Consider the following 24,681-nt stretch of genomic DNA (forward strand, 5'->3'; position numbering starts at 1 on the left):
CCATTACTGTAGAATCCACACCAATTCTCAGTGTTCAATGAGGCACCTTTTACAGTTCCCACCATGGATGTACTTAACATCAATAGCTAATTCTGACTATTCTATGGCAGGGCCTAGACTATGGAATAAGTTGCCTCCTTGTTACAATTTGGGGAAAGGTTAGCAGATATTTCTTGTTTACCATTTCAGATCTTTTAGATATTTTAATAGAATTTTTAGCCAGATTTTTAAATTGCATCTAATATTCTCGCTTTGCCATTTTGACAGAACCATTGGATTCTACAGAAACCTCAGTGGGATAGGCGATCTGGCAGGTCGCCGCTAGATGGCAACCGATGGCCAGCCTCGAAGATGCTGCTGGGACTGATGGAGCGACTGAGTGCCGAGCGGCCGGCTTTTGACCAAGGTTCTTTCGCTACCTGGCGCTCGGGCAAGTGGCGGCGCCTCACCAAACATCCCTGATGGGACTCTGGAGGGTTCTCCGCAGCTTCTGGCTGAGTATTCCGTAGGCGCTGGGCGGGAGAAGAGGGCGAGGAAAAGCGGCGTCCTCCTTGACAGCGACCAGCTTCGCTAAGTTGGGAGTTACGGTGAGGAGCTATTAAGTAGATGCAGGCTGCCTCTGTGTTGCTGCGCCCGGGATGGTGCGCCTGAGGGACGGGGAGCGGCGAGGCTCCTGCCTCTTAAAGTAGACCTCCTGAAGGCTGCCGAGGGGGGCGGGGCGGCTAAGTAAGTTTTCGCATTAAGTGTTGGTTTAAAGGGGCCCAAATGGCAGCAGGTGTAAACTCAGCCTGGCAGATGTCTTCACAATTTCATCTCCCTGAGGGAAAGAAGTTTCACCTGATGAACATCCAGCTGTTGTGCAAGGATGAATGCTGCTTACAAGCCTTAGTAAAAGAAACAAAAGGCACTCTTGAGCATTCCTTGCTGTGACATCTCCGGCTGAACTTAGCTTTTGATGAGGTCTGTTCGAATTTATGTTGCGGCTGCCATTTTCAGAATTCCCAGCCAAAACAGGATAGAGGGCATTACACATTGGGAAGGAACGAGGAGTCTCTCAATTGTGTTGGGAAAACCCGTAGAGTTTTTTTCCCCCTGATTGTTGTTAACACTGAAATGCAAATTATATGTGCATGAATATCGTTTGGCAGCAAACCTATGTTTAAATCTCACAGCTCCCTGTAACATTTACAGCTTGAATAAAACTGCATAGGACTGCAGTTCCACCATGCCAAACACACATATTTGTAAAAATCTACAGTCATGTCCCTATTTAAAAAATAATGATTAGCAGATAGTATTGTGTTTCTAATTAAATATGCCCAGTTTTTATCTCTTTTTATTGTCCACAAATGTGATTGTCCTTACAAGTAATGAATAGGTTGGGCAATCTTTTTTTAAACTCCCCCCCCCCCTTTCAGGTTACCCTAGATACAACAGGCATATAAGAAATTGTTTCCCTATGTTGGGGTTTTGTAGTCTAGTATAAGTTCAAAAATGAGAAAACACAGTATTCTATTTGTTGCAAAATATATTCTTTGTTTTTGAAAATGTCCACTATAAGTGAATAGGAAAGTCTACTTGAGATTTATATCTTCAACAGATTGGGCTATAATTTATATTCATAATTTTTAGGTTGTTGGAAATCCCACATCTGTCCTCTCTTAATATGTATAAAACTTCCTTCCTATATTTATGCATATAGAAAATTGGTGACTTTCTTTCCAGAAATATTTCTGGTTTTCAGAAGTGCTTAGGCTACTTTTAAGGTCACTCAATTATTTATATTTTTAATTTGTAGATCAGATTTTAATTTTTTTATAATCATTTATATATTTTGGAAAATTTATGTCTTGTTCTAAACAACTGCATCTTTGAATTCAGTTTTTTGCTTTATTCTAATGTTTGCTAACAGTGTTGTTAGATGTCTTTATTTGCACATCTTCAAACCAGCTTAGATCTGTTTTACAATAATCATCCATATGAGAAGATGTTTCCTCAGAATGGTAGAATCCATGCCTTTTTCAGATGTTCAAAATTTCTCAGATTATCAAATACCAAAAGCCTTGAACTTGAAAATAAACAATGCTTGCTTCAGTTTTGCAAAATATTTGAGAATAAATTATTGCATTTTGTTTAATTTTGTCCATCAGCTATTTTCATCCAAAGCAAAGGATTTAATCCACAACTCAAGTATTTTTTTATACAGTTCCTAACTGCTTGATCATCTATATGCCAACAGTTTTATATGGCTGCTGTCACAATATAATCTCAAATCAATACAACTAAATCACTTTAGTTTTTCTTGGACAATGTTACAGTGTATTCTAAACTTCCTTTTTTCATTCTTGAAAAAGTAAATAAGTCTTTCAGATCAGATTTGTGGGAAATGTGTCAAAGAAGACATACCATAAAAAAGAAAATGTTCAAGGCATCGTTAGACACTCTAATGCCCTATTAATGTTTCATACTACAAAATGCAGAAGCCTTGGTCAGCATTCTGGAAGGCCTTTAGTTGATCAAAGTTGATCATGCTTCCAAGAAGCCAGTGTAGTAGATACTTACTGTGGGATTAAGGATGGCCCAGACCTTACTCTGGAATGCTTTGGCATATCTTTTATTGTTTTCATCTACCTTTAATGGGCAAATTAATATGCACACATACTGAAATTCATAAACAACTTCAGCATGGTGTTGATGGGTATTTGTATAACATATTTTTGTATATAGCTTTTTTTTTCCTAACCAATATTTTTGCTTTTACACTTAGGGGAAGGGGGGAATAACTAGTGAAAGGGGCATTTCTCAGGAGATTCCAACTTTCTTCTCTTCTGTTCTCAGGGAAAGGAACTTAATTAGCTCCTCTCCTCTTCCTGGTGCAAAAGAGTACACAAGACAATGAAGCTGCTGCAGCAGTAGACTCAGGAAGATGCTGTGGTTATCCAAGTTCCTTCAGCTGCTGCTCCTGCTGGAAATGGGTCAGAGAATTAGAGGCACAGAAGTGTGCCCTTCATCCTTGTGTGATTGTTCTGACTGGGGACGCTACAAAATAACATGTGCAGAGATCAGTTTCATCCCTACATTCCCACAGAGCACACAGACATTGTGAGTACATGAATACAATCCTCAGCACAGTGTGAATCCAGCCTAGTGACTGTATTAAATGAGGTTTGTTAACCAATACTTTAAGAATGCTGCAATGTTCAGCATGCTTTGAGTTAAGCTACCTATGAGTTTAAGCATATTTTTAATCAGTTGCATGTAACTGGTCATGCTTTTTGTCTACCGACAGCTATGCTAGCATCCCCAATCCAGATCTTGATCATATTAGAGTAGGTTAATCCTTTCTTCTTTTTGTTTTCTGGATGATCCCTCCTCCACCATCTCAGTTTTAAAGCCATTGCAAGTTGAAGCTTAAGGGAGAGCTTGAGTCAGCTTGAGGGAAGCTTGAGTCAGTGAAATGTGGGGACAAGAGCCTAGTAATTGCCTGCACCTCCATAAATGCAGCTGCTTTCATGAGTTACAGACAATGTTTCATCTCTTGGAACTGAATCTAACCTGTTAGCCCTAATGGAAATATGAAAATGCTCACTGAGCTAATCGGTCCCTATCAACTGAAAGTTTTGATTGCAATGTTAAGTTGATCTACTGCCACAAACAATAAAGCTAGTGATAAAGCTAAGTGTCTGTACCACACTGGAGAATCTTTAAAGCAGTTGCTGACTATGCACATGGATTCCAGCAAGTTAGCAGATGCATGAGGATAGATAAACCTCTAATAACAGGTTTAACGACTATATGACTTATGTCTGTTTGCCTCGATCCCTATTCAGTCTTTTAAACAATAAGGCTGGAACTCACTCATGTGACACCACCTGCATTCTAAAATAGTATAACAATGTAAATTTCCCAACCTGGTCATGTTCCTGATGTGAGGATTTCAGTTCCCAGAATCCCAGCTATCACAGAGTTAAGATTTATATATCTAAAGGCCGATTTAATTCAAGATCCTTCTCAAAGCAGAATGTAAGTTTCCCATCTTTGGTATTTGGCTGCATAGCCCTGCTTAAATGAGCTCAGAAAGGGAAGCCCGCAACTTTCCAAGGTAGTCTGTTCAACTAGCACAGGGTGTTTCAAGCTGTGGTCTGTGGAGCCCCAGGTTCTGTGAGAACTTGATGGGGTTCTCTAAGAGACTAAGGGGGGAAAAGTTCACTCAAACACAGGCTCCAGGGTCATGCGTAGCAATTTTTCTAAGGTACAGCACAAAGGATGGTGCTTGTCGGCCAACATTTGGAAGCCCTACCCCTCAGGGGATGCTGGTGTTCAGAATGACTCATCACTTTGCCTCTAGACCAAGAGTTCCGGGATGCACACACAAGCATACATACACATACTAACAGGTTCCACAGCCTGAAAAACTTGCACTGAAAACAGTTTATCTCATAGCTCAAAGACAGTGCATTCAAATTCAGATGAAATTGAGAAATACAATGCAAACTACAAATATTTTTATTTCCCGTCATATACTGTATGCAAAGCAAAAACAAAAAAACCCAGAAAGGAATGTATGAGTACAATGAACTCTTTCTGTATTGGTAGAAGAACATGGCTTCTAGAGGTCTCAAATCTCTTCTTCCGGAAGCCCTCCTGGAAGCCCTCTCCCAGGCCTGCCTTCCTGCCTTGCTTCAGCTGCTTTGCAATTATTGCTGTCAGTTCCCTTCCCGAGGGTGCCTCATCTGGCATCCTCCCCTTCACACTGATGAATGGGAGAGATAGGACCACCACAGTCCGTACTCCCCTTCTGGCGCATAAAAAGGAAAAATAGAAATAAAGATACAAGTTCAATAATGAAACCCCTGGCATAGCATAAAAGCATGTGACTAGTGGTTTCAACCTCACCTTCCCCGGTTGGGAGATAAATCAATCTTGCAAGAATAAATAAAATCAAACTTTATATTTAAAAAAAACAACTTAAAAAATAAGATTTATAAAAATAACTCCAATGCTTTTGACAGACCACCATAATTAGTGACCTCATTAGAGAGCTGATTTTATTGATTTATTGATTTATTGATCACATTTATATAGCCATCCATCTCACAGAACATGACTCTGGGTGGTGTACAATAAAAACACATCATAAAAAACTAACAATTAAAAAGCATTCTATGTTTAAACCAGTGATTGCATTCTACACTTAAAAACGTACTTTCAGGGTATATACCAGCAGCCAAGAACTTCATAAAGAAAAAGTAAATCTTGAACTCAGTGGAACCTTACCCCAAGGCCCTTAAGTGTGCAGAGAAATAGGAACCTGAGAGAAGAAGGCTTCTAACATATGCACAGCAAAATAAATCAAAAGTCTAACACAGATTCCTGACTAAAAACATTTACCTATTTCTCGAGAAATAAACAAGGCTTTTGAAACAAATATTCCCCTTGTTTCTTTTTGTCTAGATTTTCCTTCTTCCTTGGAAATTCCAATCAGTTAATGCTGAGGCTGTGGCATTTATTTCCTGCCTCAGTCCAGCAGCTTCTATCTCTAGTTTAAAAGAAAGCAGCCTTTTTCCTTTCAAGAGAGGGAGTGGGGGGACCTCTTTGGGCCTATGTGCCAAAACCCAGGTTTCACCCATGTGCATATGTGTTCAGGCTCAGATGCTGGCAGGTTGTGGGAATGTGAACTGGCTGGGAGGCTGCCCTCCAACAGCTGGAGTTCTTGAAAAAATGGAAGTTTGCAATTTTTTTTTTAATTTCAGTTGATTTTATAAATGTACTGCCTCACTATAGACTTTGACTTCTTTTCAACACAACTGATTTTTTCCCTCTATGACAAATATGTTTCAGCATGCATTTTAAAAAAAAGGCTGATCCTCCCTCAGTCCCATTTCTGATGACAGTGGTCTCAAAATGGGCAAAGATTTGTGATGTTCTTTCATTGTTCTACACACTAAACCAAGAAGAGATGTGACTATAAATATTTTTGTTCCTTACTATACATTTTTAAAATTCTCATATTTTTATTTCTGAAATGTAAGCACCTAGAGAAAGAGATGAAGAGTAGGAGCAAACTAATATTCTTAATCTTGCTTTAATGTTGTTTTAGCTACAGGCTTTGAACTGAGCCATAGTGAATGCTTTTCTAACAACAACAACAACAAAACTCTAAACCCAAGATCATTCAGATGCAACTAAGGATGTTGTGTCCATCAGAATCTTCATGGTCCACTTAATCTAGGTTTTTAAAATCCTTTTACAGATATATATATACTACCTCGTAAATTTTCCATGCAATATGTCATTGTATACATCTTTCTTTGTTTTAAATTGGGTTAATAAAAAGTGTTGCTGCAGATATGGAGTTAAGCACAGCCACAGACAGTGCTGAAAATAATAAAATAACAAGCCAACAATAAGGGGCAAAACCTTAACAGAAAAACAAACAAACAAAAAAGCAGCTGTGTGTATTTATCTATTTTTTCCCATAAATCTTAAGCCATTATGCCATAGTTAAAACAAGCACAACTGCTGAATATTCATATCTAGACTTCTTTATGTATAATATTCTGTACTGTGTACAAATATGCTTCATAGCCAGTCAGGCTATAAGTGATATGAAGAGTCCCTGGACCATGTATTCAGGGCACTGTCTTCCCTACTGTGGTGAAGTATACTGATTTTTTAAAAAAATATTTGAACTTAAATGTACTTCTATGCTGCCTTTATTATCATAAGGTCCTGAATCTGACTCTATATGTTGACCTAAAAATCAAAATATAGAATTTTAAGGAGGAAAACATACCCTTCTGTTCTCTTTTTTTCAGCGATATATAAATGATCGCCATGCTGGCATTCTTGAGATCATGAAATGCCACAGAGAATCAAAAGAAGTGATTCATGAACTAATTATTCCATTCGGCTGCTTCCAAGCAAAAGAAACAAACTGGAATGTTTGTTATTTTTCTAATACTTATATTCTGTACATATTCAATGGGTTGATACAGTCTGTTTAAATAGAAGACTTTGTTCTCTTTTTATTTCCTTCAACCTATTTTAATGAATCATCTGATTAACATTCTGTGATGAAATCCAGGGAGCTGTGAACTGTGACTTTCCCTTTATCTTTCCACATGCTCAAGTGGCTCATGTATGGATAACATGTCAAGTCAGATGAAACAGAGAAAAGCCTTCTGAATGGTGATGCCCAGTTTATGGAATGGTTTACCTGATACTTACTTTGTGTCATATTGGTTTATAACAAAAATGTTTCTATTCTTATCCACACAAATCCTTTAAACTAAAAATTAGCTATTCTTCAAAGCAAAATGATTCCTGTCCTCCACCTAGTTCTTGAATTGGGTATTCATCGGCACTCCTACTTAAAAAATAAATTACCCATTGATTATTACAGACTGCATATAGTCCTTTCAGTTCTAGTTCTTTGTGAGGTCACTGTATTGATTTCCCTTAATTTTTCTTTTCCTTTTGAGCTGATGGAAAGATCAGCCTGGATGAAGTAAAAATTTGGCTTCCAGAAACTCATAAGGACATGAGATGGAGCCCTATATTGAAAGCTTGAAATGACAAACTCTGTTGGTCATGTGACCAGCTCTTTCCCAATCCTTCCAAAACTTCTTACATACACAAATGATCTATGAAATGCATGCTGAGCAAATCTAAAAATGGTTCACTATGTAGTCTCATGGAAAATAAGCTTACAGTATGTATATATGAAAATTCCTCTCTTTTACTGCAAATTTCTGAGAGGGAAAAGCCCTTGATATAAGCATATTTACTTAGTATCTGAATTATTTATTGCATAGGTGGAGAACTGGTGACCCCAGGCGTGGTCCAGTATGTGTGGCCTTTCCATCTGATACAAAGCTTTTCCTCTCCAGTTGTGCATCCCTCCCTGCTTCTCCCAAGAAAGCTTCTTTAGTAGCTGGTTCTCCTATTTTCCTGTCCCAACATGCTGTAATTTTCATAGCAATATCAGCTAGGGAAGAAAGGGTTATTTTATCTGCAACTATTCCCATAGAAATCACTTTCTCCTTAGCTTGAAACATATCCCCTTGTCTTTAGTGGGTAAAAGGTACTGCAAAGGGAAAGAAAGAGGTGATCGAGGAAAGAATGATATGAAGGGAAGGAAGTCTGACGTGTGAATTTGGGGGTATGTACTGGGTATGGATGTACATTTAATAGGTATTGTATAGATATGTCTACAGATGAGGGAGGGTGTGATGACACAAGCCCATCACTGGAATATAATTCCCAGGAGGAGCATGGCCTCTTGGATTATACTGCATTATCTACACAGCTTTATTAAGTAATCCTATTTTGCAAACTCCCAATGTATTTTAAGGATGCCACTGTATTATCTGTATTACTCAGTTCTGAAAAGCAACAAATATCTAGATTCAATATAAAATCTGTTAATATTCAATCAGTTGTGCAAAGTGGTATCTTGGCAGGAATCTCTTGTGTCAAGTTAAGAAGAAATTCCATAAGAAAAGGCTTTAAAAAGACTGGGGGGGGGGCAAAAAAGAGCCAGAGGTCTCCTGATAACAACATTATTTATTTCTTTGGTTAGGATAGCACATGGTATAATGAGATCAAGATAGCAGTAGTTATGTCAGGCAGGTTTGGTAAAGGTTTGCATCTTTCGATACTCAGAAGTCTTTCCTACAGAATTCGTTGAAAATTATTTCTTGATCTATAGCTAGTGTTTCAGCTTTATAATGTACACTTCTACTCAAATGCAATCCCCATTGAATTCAGTGCTACTTATTCCCAGAGACCACTAAAGAATTGCAATATGTGGGGGGGTGGGAGAGCGACACACAAGCAAGCCTCTTTGTTAAAGCAACACTTAGGAGCTATTCATTTCTGAAGTTCTGTATGTAATCCTGTTCTAATTGAGATGATTTGGTAATGTTGTTTGTGGAAGACAGAAAAGTTTCATGTGGGTGGGATATTTCATGGATTCTTTGTGAATGAACATTTCTGTTCATAAATCATTTAGGGATAGAAGTAAATAGCTATCAAATATTTTTAGTTAAATTTTCCCTGGAAAGGCATGGTATGCTTACATTCATACCAAACTATTCCATACCTGCAGTAAGTTGGAAAAGCTGTTCTAGCTCTCCAACGTTTCCCTTCTTCTCTCATATTCCCACCCAGCCTCAGGAGAGGAGAAGAGAGGGCAATCCCCAGAGAACTTCTAGGAACAGAAATTTCTGCAGCTGCAAGAATTTTCTTTCTTCTTCCCCTCTTTCCATCCCTCCTGAGAGGGATGTCTACAGTATCTCAGAATCTTTGAGGCAGAACTATAGCTTTATGATTTATTCTGATTAAATTTGATTATAAACTATAAGCAGAGAAGGATGACTGGTGTTTCATTATTTATATGCTATTAGCACTTTAAGTTATTAGCTAACACTAGTAATTTTCTATTATCTACCTCCAGTTTCAGCACAGGGAATGCTAGAACTGGAATATTTCACTTAAATAACCTGGTAAGACAATCCTGTTTGTGAAGAGCTAGTATAAAAATCCACTACAGTACTAAAGATTGTCATGAAATTTTTAAGAATAAATAGAATACATTTCTTTAAAGCAAGTTTAAAATTAATAAGATTCTGCCTGAAACTCACTCTTCATTCTCTGCTAATCCTAGAGGGTTTAGTGTCTTTTGCTGAATTCATTCCAGAGACCTGGAATATCCATAGAGACTGATGCAACAGGAGAAATACCCTGACAGTTGTAATATGAAGCATTGTAAACAACATTTTTAAAGGAAAAAAAAATCCCAGTTTTTAATAGACACAGGCTTGAGCTGTTATTTGAATGGAGTTAGAGAATGTATAGAATTGTGTTTGCAGTAATTAAAAGTCAAACCTGCAAAAAAAAATTGCAGATAACTCTCTTCTAAGATATCTGATTCCCTCTTATTACTGATTTTTCAGGTTTCTCTCTGTTCCCCATCCATCTCACCATCAGCTTTCCATGATCTGCTCTCCCTGTTTGGTGTATGGATGGTGCTGTTTTGGTTACATTAATTTTATTACTCAAAGAATGAATTCCATATGATGTGTGTGTTTGTGTGATATGCAGTAATGTGCAAAGGTATACTCCAATATACTCCATTAAATCATTACTGACAATCATTTAATATATGTCAATACTTCAGGCCTATATTTTATACAGCTGTGATTTCTAGAAGTTGGAATGAGCTTCAGGTATGATTACAGCAACATCCCTAGTACAGATCTTGTTTCTTTTTTCCAATCACCACCTGAACTTAAGAAAGAGAAAACAGCAGTAGGATGACTGAGTTATGATTTAGAGTAATAAAATAGTCAAAGGGAAATATTTAAATTTAGGAGAGTTTGCCCCTACTTCCATGTGAAAATAAAAATAATGAAAACTGCAGGAAGGACTGCCCATAGAACAAACAGTATACCATCAAAAGTGGCCCTTTCTGGAAGTTTATACTGTAATGCATAATAATCAGTGCTTATGACAGTTTCTTTTTAAAAGGAAAAAATAAATATTGAAATAATACTCATTTCAATAATATGTAATTTTCTCTTAAATTTACTATTTCAGCTATAAACCTTAATTGGATGTAAAAGCTTGCATATACTTTTTCATCAATGTCTAGAGTGAAATTTGTTAAAGAAAGTCTTAGAGGCAGCATAATATTCTGCCTATTTTGATATTTAGTTTTGGCGGTAGTAAATGCTGCAAAACCACTTTTACAAATATATGTTGAAGGAAAAGGTAAAAGTTCTTATCTTAAAAATTTGTATTCTCTATGATCTTTCTTTCAAACTTCTATATTTTTTCAGGTTGTTTCAATCTGATGTCTACAAAAAATAATTATCAGTATCTCATCTTTCTTCAAGGACAGTGATTGGGTTCCTGATTGGGCATTTCTCTGACAGACCAACAATAGCAAGATGTTAATGTTGTTATGCTTGTATCACTCCAGGAAAAATCTATTTCTATGAGTATTCAATGCAAATAGAAAGGCTGATGAAAGTAAATTCAAATGTGTTAGGAAGCGAACTTAATGAACTGTCCATCTGTCATGTAATCAGTGTTTTCCACTGCTGTTATTTCCATTCTGTTTTAGAAACCATTACTGTAAAGAATTTAAACAGCATAATTATCTTGAAAAATGTATTAATTTATTAAGCTTTGTTCCTACAGGAGGTTTATGGATACATATCTGAGAAGAATTCCTAGTGAAGCATTCTCCAGTCTCCCCAACATCTCCAGGATGTAAGTTTTTACCCCCATTATTTTCTTAAAATAAACAGTATTTGCTCACCTGCTTGTTTAATGCTGTGTAATGCTGCAGGCTAAACAACAAGGACTGAGAGCCAGTTTGGTGTGGTGGTTAAGGCTAGAAACCACTGGATTGTGAATTATAGTCCTACCTTAGGCACAAAGCCTGCTGGGTGACCGTAGGCCGCTCTCTCTCAGCCCTAGGAAGGAGGCAATGGCACACCCACTTCTGAAAATGCTGCCAAGAAAACTGCAGAGACTAGTCCAGACAGTTGCCAGGAGTCAACGCTGTCTCAAAGGCCCCAACCACAAAGAAAACAGCAAGGATTGCACGAGCTTGGTGAAGTGATAGAAAAATGAATTGTGTTGTCTCAGATTTCCTATATGAATTCAAAGGAACTTTAACAAATCTGGTCAAACAATTTCAGCCATGCTTTTTTTTTTTTTTGAAGGAGTCTAAGAGTGAATGGGCATCTTGATTGATTATTTTATTGCTAATCTCTTATATTATTATATTATTCTCCTTTTGGATGTGTCCTATTGTTTTGATATCTACTTTTGAATTCAGTGTTTGCCACTCAGGGCTAATAGGATTGGACTGGGATCTAGGCATGAGTAAATAAATAAATAAATCAGAAAACCAGTTTCTTCTATTATTTTTTTGAGGTTTAAGGATTGTTCTGTTTAATTTTGTTTTTATTGTACCTTGGTGTTATATTTTGTATTTTTCTAAAATAAAGATTAATTAATTAAATGTAATAGAGATAGACAGACAGACAGACAGACTTTGCCCCCCCCAAATGTCCTAGGTCAATCACTTTTGGAATACTCCCTCTGTAATAATAAACAACAACTTGTCTCTGTATTTGTGTTGGTGGCTTACTTCAGTGGTCCTGCATGTTGTTAAGAAATTGATTGAACAAGGATGTCTGGGTTCTTTTTGTTTGAAGAAAGCATTCTAAAGCTATCCCCTCTTTCTTCCCTTTTTTAGCATAGGTTAGGTCTAAACCAAAGATGTTATTTTTTCTGTAGAAAGGTTGGGGGAAGGAAAGAACTCTAGAATGTACCCAAATATATGAGTTTTATTGATTATATCTTAGTGTTTTTTAATGTTTTGGTTTATGAGTATAGCTCTATATAGATAATAGCTATCATAATTATGAAGTGTTGCTGTGTTAAAGTTTCATGTTGATTTGTATTATTGAATGTATCTCCCTTGAGGGTTACCACTCTAGAGCAAGGTGGAAACTTCTAAATATTTATTAGAGAGAGAAACAGACAGGCAGTGTGGTTTAGTGCTTAAGGTGCTGGATAAGGAGCAGAGAGATGCAGGTACTAGGCCTCCCTTAGGCACCAAAGCCACTGGGTGACTTTGAGCCAGTCACTCCCTTGCAGCCCTAATCAATGTCAGGCTCTACAGCAGGCATGCCCAACCCGTGGTCCAAGGGCCACATGTGGCCCTGAACAGCTAGTAATGCAGCCTGGCGATGGTTGGTAAAAGTGAAGGACTTACAAAATTGATAGAAGATGATGCAAGGGGTGCCGGCAACTCATGTTTGATGAAGTATCACTGCATTCTACTTCAAGAAAATTTATGGGCAAAAGCTTTAAAAATGAATAATGTCATGCAAAGTGTCATCAAAGCAGTGAATTTCATAAGGGCCAAGGGATTGAATCATCACCAATTCCAGGAGTTACTTAAAAGTATGGATGCTGATTATGGGGACATAATTTACTTTTCTGAAGTACAGTGGCTGAGTCAGGGTAAAATGCTGAAAAGATTTTATGATTTGTGAAGTGAAATCAAGTTGTTTGTGGAATCAAAAAGAAAATTTGTGCTAGAACTTGAAGATGAAAAATGGCTCACAGATTTAGCATTTTTGGTGGATTTGACCACTCATTTAAATGAGTTAAACATGCATCTTCAAAGTGAAAACCAACTTATCACTGCAATGTTTCAAACCATGAGAGCTTTTGAAATGAAACTTAAAGTATGGCAAGCTCAAGTTATCGAAAATAATTTTATACATTTTAATACGTTGGCTAAATACAGTCCTGTGAACAGCGAGAAATATGCAGCCTTGCTCTTTGGTTTGATACAAAAATTTGAGAACAGGTTTCAAGATTTCCGGAAAAATCATCAATATTTTGGTATATTTTCGACTCCATTTTCAGTTGACATAACTACATTACCTCCAAATTTTCCAATGGAATGCATAGAGTTGCAATCAGACATTCAACTCAAAGAAAAAATTGACCATGTCTCTCTACTGGACTTTTATAAGACCTACTGTATCTTCCCAGAGAAAAATACCCCTCGCTTCACAATCACGCCTTATTCATGACATCGCTTTTTGGCAGCACATACATTTGTGAGCAACTATTTTCAAGGATGAAGCACACAAAGAATAAAATTAGAATTAAAATTTCTGATGAGCACCTTGAGAACTCACTGAGAATTGCAACCTCTTTCATTGAACCAGACATTGATGCATTCGTTTCACAAAAACAAGGTCAAATATCCCACTAGTTTTATGTTGCCCTCTTTTTTTTAATTTTATAATAAAAATATAAAAAATAAATGGTTTTATTACTTATATGCATTAACAATATTATATATTTTATGTGTGGCCCAAGACAATTCCTCTTCACTCAGTATGGCCCAGGGAAGCCAAAAGATTGGACACTCCTGCTCTACAGCAAGCTGGCTGATAAAACAAAACCCCTTGTAGCATCATGCGCTGATAGTTTTGCTGTAAGAACTAGATAAGCATAGTGGAAAAACAACTGGTAATTTCCCTCCTTTCTGGGATATTCAATAGGAGAGCACCCCATCTCTAGTTAACAAACGTCTTTCAGCTTCACTTATATCATTAGGAAACAGTATACAGCCACATGAACTGTACAACTCTAAGCTATTCATCTTAGTGACAAAAAATCCCCCCAGTGCCCTCCGGTCCCCCTCCTTGGAAATATGCTAACTACATTGCTGTCCATGGGGTGGAGGGGGGAGTAAAGCAATTCAAAGTAACTTGATGCATGTTTGAAAAAGGGGTGAGGCTTGAAACCTGTGGTCTGGTGACCTGGATCAGTGGCCAAGGAGCCGCAAACCTGAGATGTGCATATTTCTGCATCAACCAGACTTTTTTTTAGCTCAGTTAACCATATTTTGTTAGCTATATATACTAACACAGGTGACTGTAAAGTTCCTAGTCCTACTTCTGCTTTACTTTCACTTCCTTTATAGACCCTTTTCATTCATTTCTATGTTTTATATAGCATTGTCTCTGGTGCAGGATGCTTCTTTATGCAGCACCAACCCACTTAATCACCAGATATTTGATGGCCGTTTAGAATGTCATTGCCACACAGTTACCAGGAGACTGAATTATCACCTTTTGAAAAATGCCAGCTAGAAATGAAATACATTTTCAGCATTTGTAGATTGTTATAATCCTTTCCACACTGAGCTGCCCTTGAACTCTTTAAACTAGAATTTATAAGATAACTGTGTTGGTTACTTCTGAATGTACTTCAGGGTGCTGTTTATTGGCTTTAAGATCCTAAAGAACACTTCAAAGACCAGTTCCTCCTGTGTTCATCTCCCAGCCTTTAAGAGAAGCTTGAGAGGCTTCTTCTCTTCCAGTGTTCCCTACTGAAGCCAGAATAGTGACCTGATGGCAAAAGGCCTTCATGGTCATTGGTGTCCATTCTGTGAAAGACTTTACCACCTGAGTCTCATCCAGGCTCGTATTTCTCCATTTTCAGATCTAGACTGAAGATCTGGCTTTTTCCCAAGACTTTTGGTCATTTTATTTATTTCCTATTTGGTTTTTTACCATTCAGAAATGATATTTTAAGGACATATTTTGAATCTTTTTGCTTCCGTTAGCTGCTATGCATGCTTTTTAACAGAAATGCAGAATAATATTTGAAATAAAACTCAGCCTAATTTATTGGAATTTTGTTGTGGGGACAAAATGAAGGGGGATACTCATATAAGCAACTTGAGCTCCTGGAGGAAAGATGGGATATAAATCTAACACATAAACATAATAAATGAATAAATATACAAATAATGAAAACAGCAAAAGTTGGTATTTATTTATTTGTTTGTTTGAATTTGTTAGCACATTAAAGACTAATTTATTATGGGATATATTTTTGCTCAATGGATTATTTGGTAACTACCTTTTCACAGGGATTAGCTGAGGAGTTTTAGTTATGCATCTTGAAGTTCAACTTGATGTACTGATTTACTGTATCATTTTATCTGGTACCTTGATTCCAGTGTAATGGAAAGCTAATCTGTGTATTATCACCCGTTTTGGGGAGGCTCTGGATAGTTATAGATGTATTTACTGAATTGATTACTAAATAAAAAATCACCCATAATATTTACACAAGAGATAATAGGGGATAAAAGGTTTTTTTTTTTTACAGGATACTGAAAACGTAAAACCAAGATCCATTGCACTTATAAACTGAACACTGATATTTATGATCAAGACTTTAGTACTTCATGGTGATTTTTTTGAGAATATTAATTTCCCATCACTGTCTTTCAAAGCTGAGATAAAAATATTGGGGAAATTAAAATATGTAAGTCTAAAAATAATTTGAACAGAGTGTGTCTAGTGTTTTACAAGCTGCTTGTAAAATTTTCCTTCTCTCTTTACACTGAAAATAAGTCTGCATGCACCGAAATCTGCACCCAAGGCTTCTCCAATCCTCCTGGCTTACAGGGGGAGGGAGGCTATAGTTTAGAGGTGGAATATTTTTTACTAGCTCTGTCATATAAAGAAGTGGTTGTTGAATGCAACCAAGAGAAAGTAATACTAATTTTGTTGCAATTATTTTACTTCACACAAAGAATAAATAAAAGCAATGGAACAGCTGTTGATTGAAGTGCTTTAGATGCACTGCGACTCTTCTCGATGCAAACATTGGCTTGTATGCTGAAGAGATGTACTTCTCAGGAAGGTACTTCATATAGCAAGCTGTGTATTGAATAAGGGTACTCTGGCAGATGCCTTTTAATTTTTCTGAACCCTGCTTCCCATAAGAAGTCATTTAGCCCCATCCCTACATCCCTGAAGTGTCCTTCAGGAGAGAGAGAGAGACTGTTCCCTTCCTTATATTATCTCATATGGCTGATTCTTTAGTGCCTGGAGTAGGGTATTAGTTTTGCCTCCACTGCAATGTACACCATTTCTATTCTGCCAGTAAGAATGAAATAAGGTCTTTCAGATTAAAAGAAAAAAAATAAGATAGGCATTTGTTTAGGAGGAATATTCAGAGGGGATATAAGTCAGCTCTTCTGCCCTTTAGGTTCCCAGGGCAGAGATCTAAAGGGAGAACCATTTTTTGTCTTTCACTTGTATTCCAAATGATGGCTTGGTCATTTTGCCCATATATAACAAACTCTTCTCTTGGCTTGTCATCTGTCTTGATGTGTGAACTTTTTTTCTCTCTTTTTCTTATATGTAGCTATATCAGCATAGATACCGTGCTACAGGTGTTGGAGGCTTATTCTTTCAACAACTTAATCAAAGTCACTCACATGTAAGTAGATGAAAATAAATCCTTCCAGATCCAGCAGTAATCTTTTATTTTATTTTATTTTATTTTTGAAATTACTCAAAAGTTCTGTAATTTTCTCATGCCCTTCTGTTTCACCCTGTAGCTGTCTCTGGGCATGAGTCAGCTGATGATACCATTTTCAGTGGGCCATGGAAGGCTGCTGATGGACCCATAGACAATATATGTTTGTTCACGTTAGCCCAAGTTGTGAAATCTGATTCATAACAACTATCTTTCACAATTCAGGTTGGGAAAGGCCATCCATACAATCATTTCTGGTATGGCAGCAATCCAAGGTGCTGGTCCTCCATTCTGGGCAGAATGGAGATAAGTCTTTTGAGTAGAAGGGCTTTAAAATATAACATATATAAATATATGCACATGTCATGAATCAAATTGGTTGTGTGAACTGGCTACTGTAAATCAGTTCTGAAGGTGTACTTTAAAAGTGCTACAATTCACCTTGGGAACTGTGTCCTTAAAGCTGTAATTGGCAATCTTACATGAATCTACTTAAAAGGAAGTCCCTCTGAATTCACTGAGACCTGTTTCTTCAGAACTGAGCACACCCAATATACATATTTATTTATTATCATTTTCTATACCATTGTCTTTCTAGACCCAACTTTTAATCACTGCATGTAAGATTTACACACAGTGGGAATTTTTTGCATGTGTGTTATTTAAGAAGAAATTTTTATTTTCCAGTAAACAATCCCTAACATTTTTGCAGGGAAAGTTTTTTTTTTCAAATACTATTTAAGAACACATTTCATTGTGAATTACGGCATAGCACATATTTGAATACTGAAAGGTAACTGTGAAGTCTAAAACACAAATGCCAGTCTGTATCATTAATAAAGTGCCATAACACTGCTGGTTTTCTTTCATTTTTTTCCACAATTATTTTATTTTGCTTCTGACCAAGAATATGAACCCCTAAGAACGTGTTCATTCAACCGTAGTTTTAGTCAGTTAATACTGGGAGTAATAAAAATTAACTTTAACTGATAAAAAGCTAAAAGGTTAGACTGGCTTGGTGTGGTTCTATGATGAAAGAAATGGGTCACTTTTTCTGAGTTTGAGTCATAATTTCTGAAACCATTCCTGCTAGTTCAAATCTGCTAGCATCTTTGTAATTATTCCCTAGAACAGTGTTTCTCAACCTTGGCTACTTGAAGATGTGTGGACTTCAACTCCCAGAATTTTCATAACCTTAAACAGTTTAGGGTGGAGTCAAACAACAGAAAACTATATGACTTTTATTTAAAGTTTAGATTTAGCATTTATTTTTAAGGTATATCAAGGTATCAAAGTCTGAGAAATTGTTTCTCATAGAAAGTTAGATTGAAGTGCTCTGGTTTTAAGAAACACTGCAAGAACTATTAAGTCCAACACATTACTCCAAATTATAGACAAGTAAATTCATCAAGAAGTCTAAAAGAAAAAAACCCATCTCCCATTATTAGTTCTTGGCTCTCTGGTAGTCAGATATAATTATTTCTTTTCATTATGTAGCATTGGCTGTCTCTGCATGGGTAATACCATTACAAGTAAGTCAAAGGGAATCCAACTATATGGTAATACTAAATAAACTCTTCCTTAATTTTTAAATTATTAATGAATATAGTATTTCTTTCCCTTGAACCCATAATTATAGCTAAAACCCTGCAGATCATCTATTTATCAGATTCATGAGGATGCATTATGCTGACTGAATACTTTTGTGGTGTGACCCTAATTAATTCAGTAACTAAAGTATGATTTTTATCACAAGGGCTAATATCTACTTCAATAAGCAAATCAAAGTCTTGTTAATTTCTGCAATAGAACACCCAGAGTTGTTCTGATATGAGATGGGCGGGGAAGAAATATGATAAATAAATAAATAAATAGCCCAGAGAATCAGAATTAGTCTTACTGAGGTAATAATACTGAAATACTGAAACCAATTTTTATCTTTTGCACAAAACATTAGCTAACAAGCCATAAATCCTGTAAGGGTTATGTTTTCCAGAATCTATTGCTATATTTTGTGTATATGTTTAATTCACAAATAAACAAGAATCCAAACATTAATACTTTTTCTGGAAATGTGTTTTATGTTCTCAACAGAGAAATTCGAAATGCTAAACATCTGAGATACATAGATAATCAAGCCTTTATGAATCTCCCACTGCTAAAATATCTGTAAGTATTTTAAACAAAATTTTAGGAAATCATTGTCTAAGTGCATCCTGAGTATATGTCAGTGTACTACATGTACGTTCTAGTTGATGGAATATAGGCAACAGTATCTGTTGAGGTACAAAGTAATCTCTAGATTAGAGATCTTAATTTGCATAGACTTCATTATCAAGAGAAAACATGACTTCTTTAAAGAGCCACCAACAGTATAGTGAGCAAAGCAGTAGCTCTGGACACTTTTCTAAATATTGCACATCGATAGTGAATGCCAGTGGAATCTGACTGGACTGGTAACACCTTTGAGCTGGTGTTACAGAATCCCTGACTGAAGGTACTGAATGATTTCAATATCCACTTTGAGACTGGTTCAAGTGGGGCAGAAATTTTGGCACCATGAACGCCATGGGTCTATCCCCATTTGTTAACCTTAAGGCAGATGAGATGTTCAATTTAATCTTTTATTCTGTCCAAGAAACATTCCATGGACGGGGATACCTCTGATCTCTCCATTGTCATGAAAGGACTATCATCTAGTTTATTAATGCCTATATTGTATTTCTGTAGGGGCAATAAAACAGTTAGGACAAGTTGTCTGAAAAGACGACAGGATCCAGTTGGCTTCCAAGAGATCATAGAAGAATTTGTGATAGTTCTTATTGATGATTCTATTAATGCAGGGGACTAACTTGCTAGGTCAGTTGAGACAATTCCTTCTAAGTGGCCTTTCTGACTTGGTAGAAAAAAGGCCCCATGATTTATTGCTGAATGAACTATAGGACCTCAAGGAGCAAGATAAATGGCTAGAGAACGAATGGAAAAATACTTGACTCAAATCTGTTAAGGTATAATATAAAGGCCATTTGAAGGCTTGTGCAATGCTGAGTTGAGGGACCTACCTCTTTCATCATAAAAAATGGGCTCTGAAAATAACAATAACAGTAACGATAATGATAATAATTTGTACGCAGCCCAGCTCCCAGTGATTCATTTTAAATCAGCTTTAATCATTTATTTTAATTGTTTTAGATAGTTTTTAATATATATGTATTGGTTTTATGATTTACTCTAAACAGTTGAGAGACCTGGGAAATCAATGCTATAAATTTAAAAAATAATAATAAACCATAATTTAAATTTCTTCACTATGCAGAGTGCTTCACTATGCTTATTTTCCTAACAGTCACCACAATTTTACAATACTCTCAATATACTACTGATTAGTTTCTTCCAGCAACGTTATCAGAAAACTCACCTGAGATGGAAGAACAGGCCACAAAAGATCAACTTCAGGAATATATGATGATGAAGAATTATCTTGAAATAATAAGGAGCAAAAAGTCAACTTAGCCTCTGCAAGGAAAAAACATATTACCTATTAAAATGTATTTATAATGGCCTTTATGTATTGCAGGGTGTAAAAGCAGAATGCAGTATACTGATTAAGAAAATTAAGGGTTCACTCGGAAAAGAAATATTCAATCTTGAATTCTAAATTAAACAAGGGATCACATTCTCTATCAAATGTCTAATTCAGTTTGACTATGTGTATCATCAGTGCACTGGAGAATTAAACTCCAGTGCATGAAATCCATCTAATGTAATTTGATGGAGAAAGCCATCCAGATAATAAATTTTATTAACATAATCTTCACTCAGTTACTTTTATGATAACCTATTAGCAAATTTTAAAAATGCAAAGAGTCAGCAAATACTTAATACTATCACTCAGCCAAGAGTTACAGAAATTAAGAATCTTATTACACTTATTAGAGTAATACAACAGGCTCGAGTTAAACTGATCAAAGACCACATTCCTATTTTATGTATTACACAGTTAGGTTCCTCTAAAATTCTCAGAAAAATTAATAAAACTTTAGTTTTATTATCTATATCATCCGTTTTATCATCCTAGTCAGACCAAATCATGGTTGTAAAGATGAAACTACATCATCAACATACAAGGGAATTAGAATATATCAGCCTGCAAATGGAATCTGGAAGCGTCTGCCTGACCTTGCCTGAGAATGGAACAAGCAGGGCTGGGCCTGGTTAGTACTACCAGGAGAGACTACCAGGAAATTACAGGGCTTTAGGTTAGACCAGGAAGTCAAAGAAACATTGAAGAAGACAAAGGCAAACCACAAGGATGTGTCCAAGTAGTCCCCATTAGTCAAGCTTAACTTGATAAAATACTTCGTTTTTGCACTGGTAACAATTCTCCCTTCAGGACATGTAAATATTAATTGAAAAGGTGCACATCTCTGACTATCTGCCACTGGTTTAGTTCCTTTGCCCTTTAATTTTATCCCAATTTTGTTTGTTGTAGTACTTTGCAGTGTTTGAGTGAGAAACACATGGTGTTTAACGACTTACACAATTTTAACCAGTTTAGCTGAACAAATCTCTCTGAGAATCATACCGAAAGCAGACTGTAAGTCTAAAAAAGCCGAAATTTTACTATTTTGATTTTTATTATAGTTTGAAAGAGATAAAAGAAAACAATGAAACAAGATCTGCTTTTTTTAGGCTTTTCTTTTCTGCAACCTACTGCAACCTAGTGTGATGGTTGCCTTATTCCCAAAGAGACACAGACTCACTTAGTCAGGGCTAAGGATTTCCGGTTTATTAGGAATAGAATGCATACACAGAAAAAGACGGGAATGAGCACATGGTGTGCGAGGTAGCCGGTAAATACCCGCGGTGCGAACCTGGTCCTTCTCCACCCCCCATTGTCCCAAAGTCCTGATCCGGAGTCTTGATGGGTGATCAGGGTGCGATTCCGGAGTCTCGATGGGCGATCAGGGGGATTAGCGCTGATCACCTCTGTCCTCTTCCTGTGTCCGGCGCAGGTGTGTCCCCCGGGGTAATGCAGAGATGTCAGGGAGATAGGATGATGGCTTCTCGGGTCAGGGCAAAGGTATGGTTCCTTTGTCCTTTATTGGTATTTGTCTTTTAGTGCTTAAAGGATTATCACTAATTCCTTCCTCTTTCCTTCCCTTCTCTGGAAAGGCATGTTCCCCGTTGTGATGCATGTATGCATTGCAACGGGGGACATGACACCTAGTTGATTGCTACCCATGTGTTCATATTCATTAGTCCAGATCATTAGCTTAATTATAGACCACAGTATAATGAACCTTATTGAAATGGGAACTCCATTTACCTCACAACTTAGTTGTGTTACCAGTATTATCAGTATTTGTCAAAACAGCTAGAATAGGGACACTTCCATTTAGAATTAGCTTTAAATAATTCATCCCAGGGAAAGTCAATTTCTAATATCGCAATGGAGAAATAAGATCAAATTGGGTTTTTTTGCAAGGACTCAAGTTTTGCACTTTTATTGCAAAAATTAAGTTTTCTCAATCTTGATCTGGACTTCTTTAAGGAGAAGCGTTCAAGAGATAGTTCTCAAATCAGTTTGTTGATTCCAAGAATACACAACACAGCACCATTCAAAAGTTTATACAGTAGCTCCACTATTTTTATATAAACAAATGTAAGATGTAGTTTTGTACAATTATTTTAAACTATTAATACTAAAATATGCTATATCCTATATCCTGCTTGTCTGTCTAATTATCAGTCTAACAGATGATCTACAAAAGTGTACATATATAAATTCCTGATTTTTGTAGGCACTATTAATACAAAGAGTGCTGAGGCTATAGTGCAATAAATGAATTGTTTTCTGTATTAAGCACATTACTGAGTTCTCCTGCTATCTGTTTTTCATTGTTTATTTTAGTGTGATCTTGAATACTGGACTTGGTGTTTTTCCTGACCTCACCAAAATTAATTCAATAAATATGAACTTCTTTCTGTAAGTATGTATCACCCAAAGTAATAGGACCAAACATCAGTAAGTAGTGGCCCATTTAAAGATGGAAATTGAGGGGGGTGGGGGTGGAGATTGATTTATCTCCTGAAATAGTAATTATTTTAATTAAAATAATAAAAATAAATAATTCTAAACATTTTATTTCATCATAAGTTCTCAAGATGGGAAAATTATATTTTAAAATGCATCTAATATAAGAATATAAGAAACAGATGAAATGCCTTAATCTCTTAAAATCTGTTATGAAAAATTATCCCAAGTAACAATAAAGCCTTAACTTTTAAGATCTGGGAATCCTCCAAAGAGGGAGGTCAAATTATACACTATGAAATGTGAGACTGCTATTGAAAACAAAAGCCTTGTACCTATTCTAATCTTCTCCATGGAAACATAAAATAATACAACATTAATGGCAATCTTATCTGTAGGTAAATCATAAGGGGCTAACCTGTGAATAAGAGAGAAAGAGGGTGCACTCCTAGCCCCTTTCCCCCTAACAAGGAAAGGGAGGTCAACTAGCTCCCTCTGCAGAACTTCATTAAGTAGATAGAGGTCAGAAGAAAGCAAGGCTGAATGATTAACCCTTGAAGTACTAATCCAGTGTTTCTCAACCATGGCAACTTTAAGATGTGTGGGCTTCAATTCCCAGAACTCCTCGGCCAGCTTAAAAACTAATGTAGTTATTATGGATAACTTTTTCTGAACTGGAATCCACTTCAGTACACTCATAAAACATCATTCTAAGTTGTTGGTATATACAGATATCCTGTGAGAACTTAAACGGTGAAGTTAGAAAGAAATGAAACTCTGAAAGCACAGACAGTGACAATTATTTTATTAACAGTGAACATTCACAAAGCACAAATGACTATACAATAATACCCTCAATATTAAGATTATTGAAATATATTCTGGTTTATAAAACCCTTAGACCATGGTAAATGTATTAAGGTGCTCAAGACATAGTTATTGATTTGCAAATTATTTTGAGACAGGGAAACATGCTGTCCAATGAGATCATACCGTCTATATTTTATTAAACAGAATGGAAGAGAGAGGAGTAGATTATGTAAGGTTATTTTTGATGGCAGCTTTGCAGTTTCAGCTAGAGTTTTCCAGAGAGACATTCTATATCTCCTGGATGCTCTAACTCAGGAACTAGTAATCAATGGCCTCCAAGTGACCAGTGGTCTCCAGAGCCATATATCTCAGAGTGGTCTAGAATGAAAGTTTTGAGGAGTGAAATGTGTACTTTAGGTTATGCAGAAGCTTTGTTAGTTTTAGAAAATCACAGTAAAACATAGGCCAGCAGATTTTCTTGGTAGGCATTACTGAAGCTTTTGTTCATCCAAATTAGCACTTTTAATTGAGTCCCAAAGACAACAACAATGGAGATTATATAATGACAAATGGCAAACCTACAGTATAAAAAAAATAAATGCTACACACCCACACACACGTTATAGCAATATTAACTGCATTTTATTGTAACGCTAAAGCTTTTTTGTCTTTTTTCACAGTGAAATTTCTGATAATCCATATCTGAGTTCATTGCCTTCAAATGCATTCCATGGATTATGTAATGACTCCCTTATACTGTATGTTATCCTTCCATAATACTTTTTTTTTTTGCTTTGCTTTATTTTGTTTCATCCATTCTGAAATGGTAATATTAGAAAATAGTTTGAATAAAAAAGATACATAGTTGTGTATGAACTATGAGGGCTGATGGCAAAGAGTCTGAGACCAGATGGACCTGTTATCAAAACATAGTTCAGGTACCT

General features: G+C 36.4%; 1 protein-coding gene across 1 annotated transcript in view; it reads left to right on the forward strand.

Moving 5' to 3' along the window:
* The first annotated feature begins 2,876 nt into the window (after positions 1-2,876).
* TSHR (thyroid stimulating hormone receptor) overlaps positions 2,877-24,681 on the forward strand; it is a 52,844-nt gene continuing 31,039 nt past the window's right edge. Inside the window, exons 1-6 of the mRNA XM_063290185.1 lie at positions 2,877-3,102; positions 11,209-11,280; positions 16,777-16,851; positions 18,985-19,059; positions 22,805-22,879; positions 24,418-24,495. Coding sequence (XP_063146255.1) covers positions 2,927-3,102; positions 11,209-11,280; positions 16,777-16,851; positions 18,985-19,059; positions 22,805-22,879; positions 24,418-24,495 — 551 coding nt within the window. The 5' untranslated portion in view covers positions 2,877-2,926. The remainder of the gene's footprint in view (positions 3,103-11,208; positions 11,281-16,776; positions 16,852-18,984; positions 19,060-22,804; positions 22,880-24,417; positions 24,496-24,681) is intronic.

The sequence above is a fragment of the Candoia aspera genome, chromosome 1, assembly GCF_035149785.1.
Source record: "Candoia aspera isolate rCanAsp1 chromosome 1, rCanAsp1.hap2, whole genome shotgun sequence".
In the NCBI taxonomy this organism is placed as follows: domain Eukaryota; kingdom Metazoa; phylum Chordata; class Lepidosauria; order Squamata; family Boidae; genus Candoia; species Candoia aspera.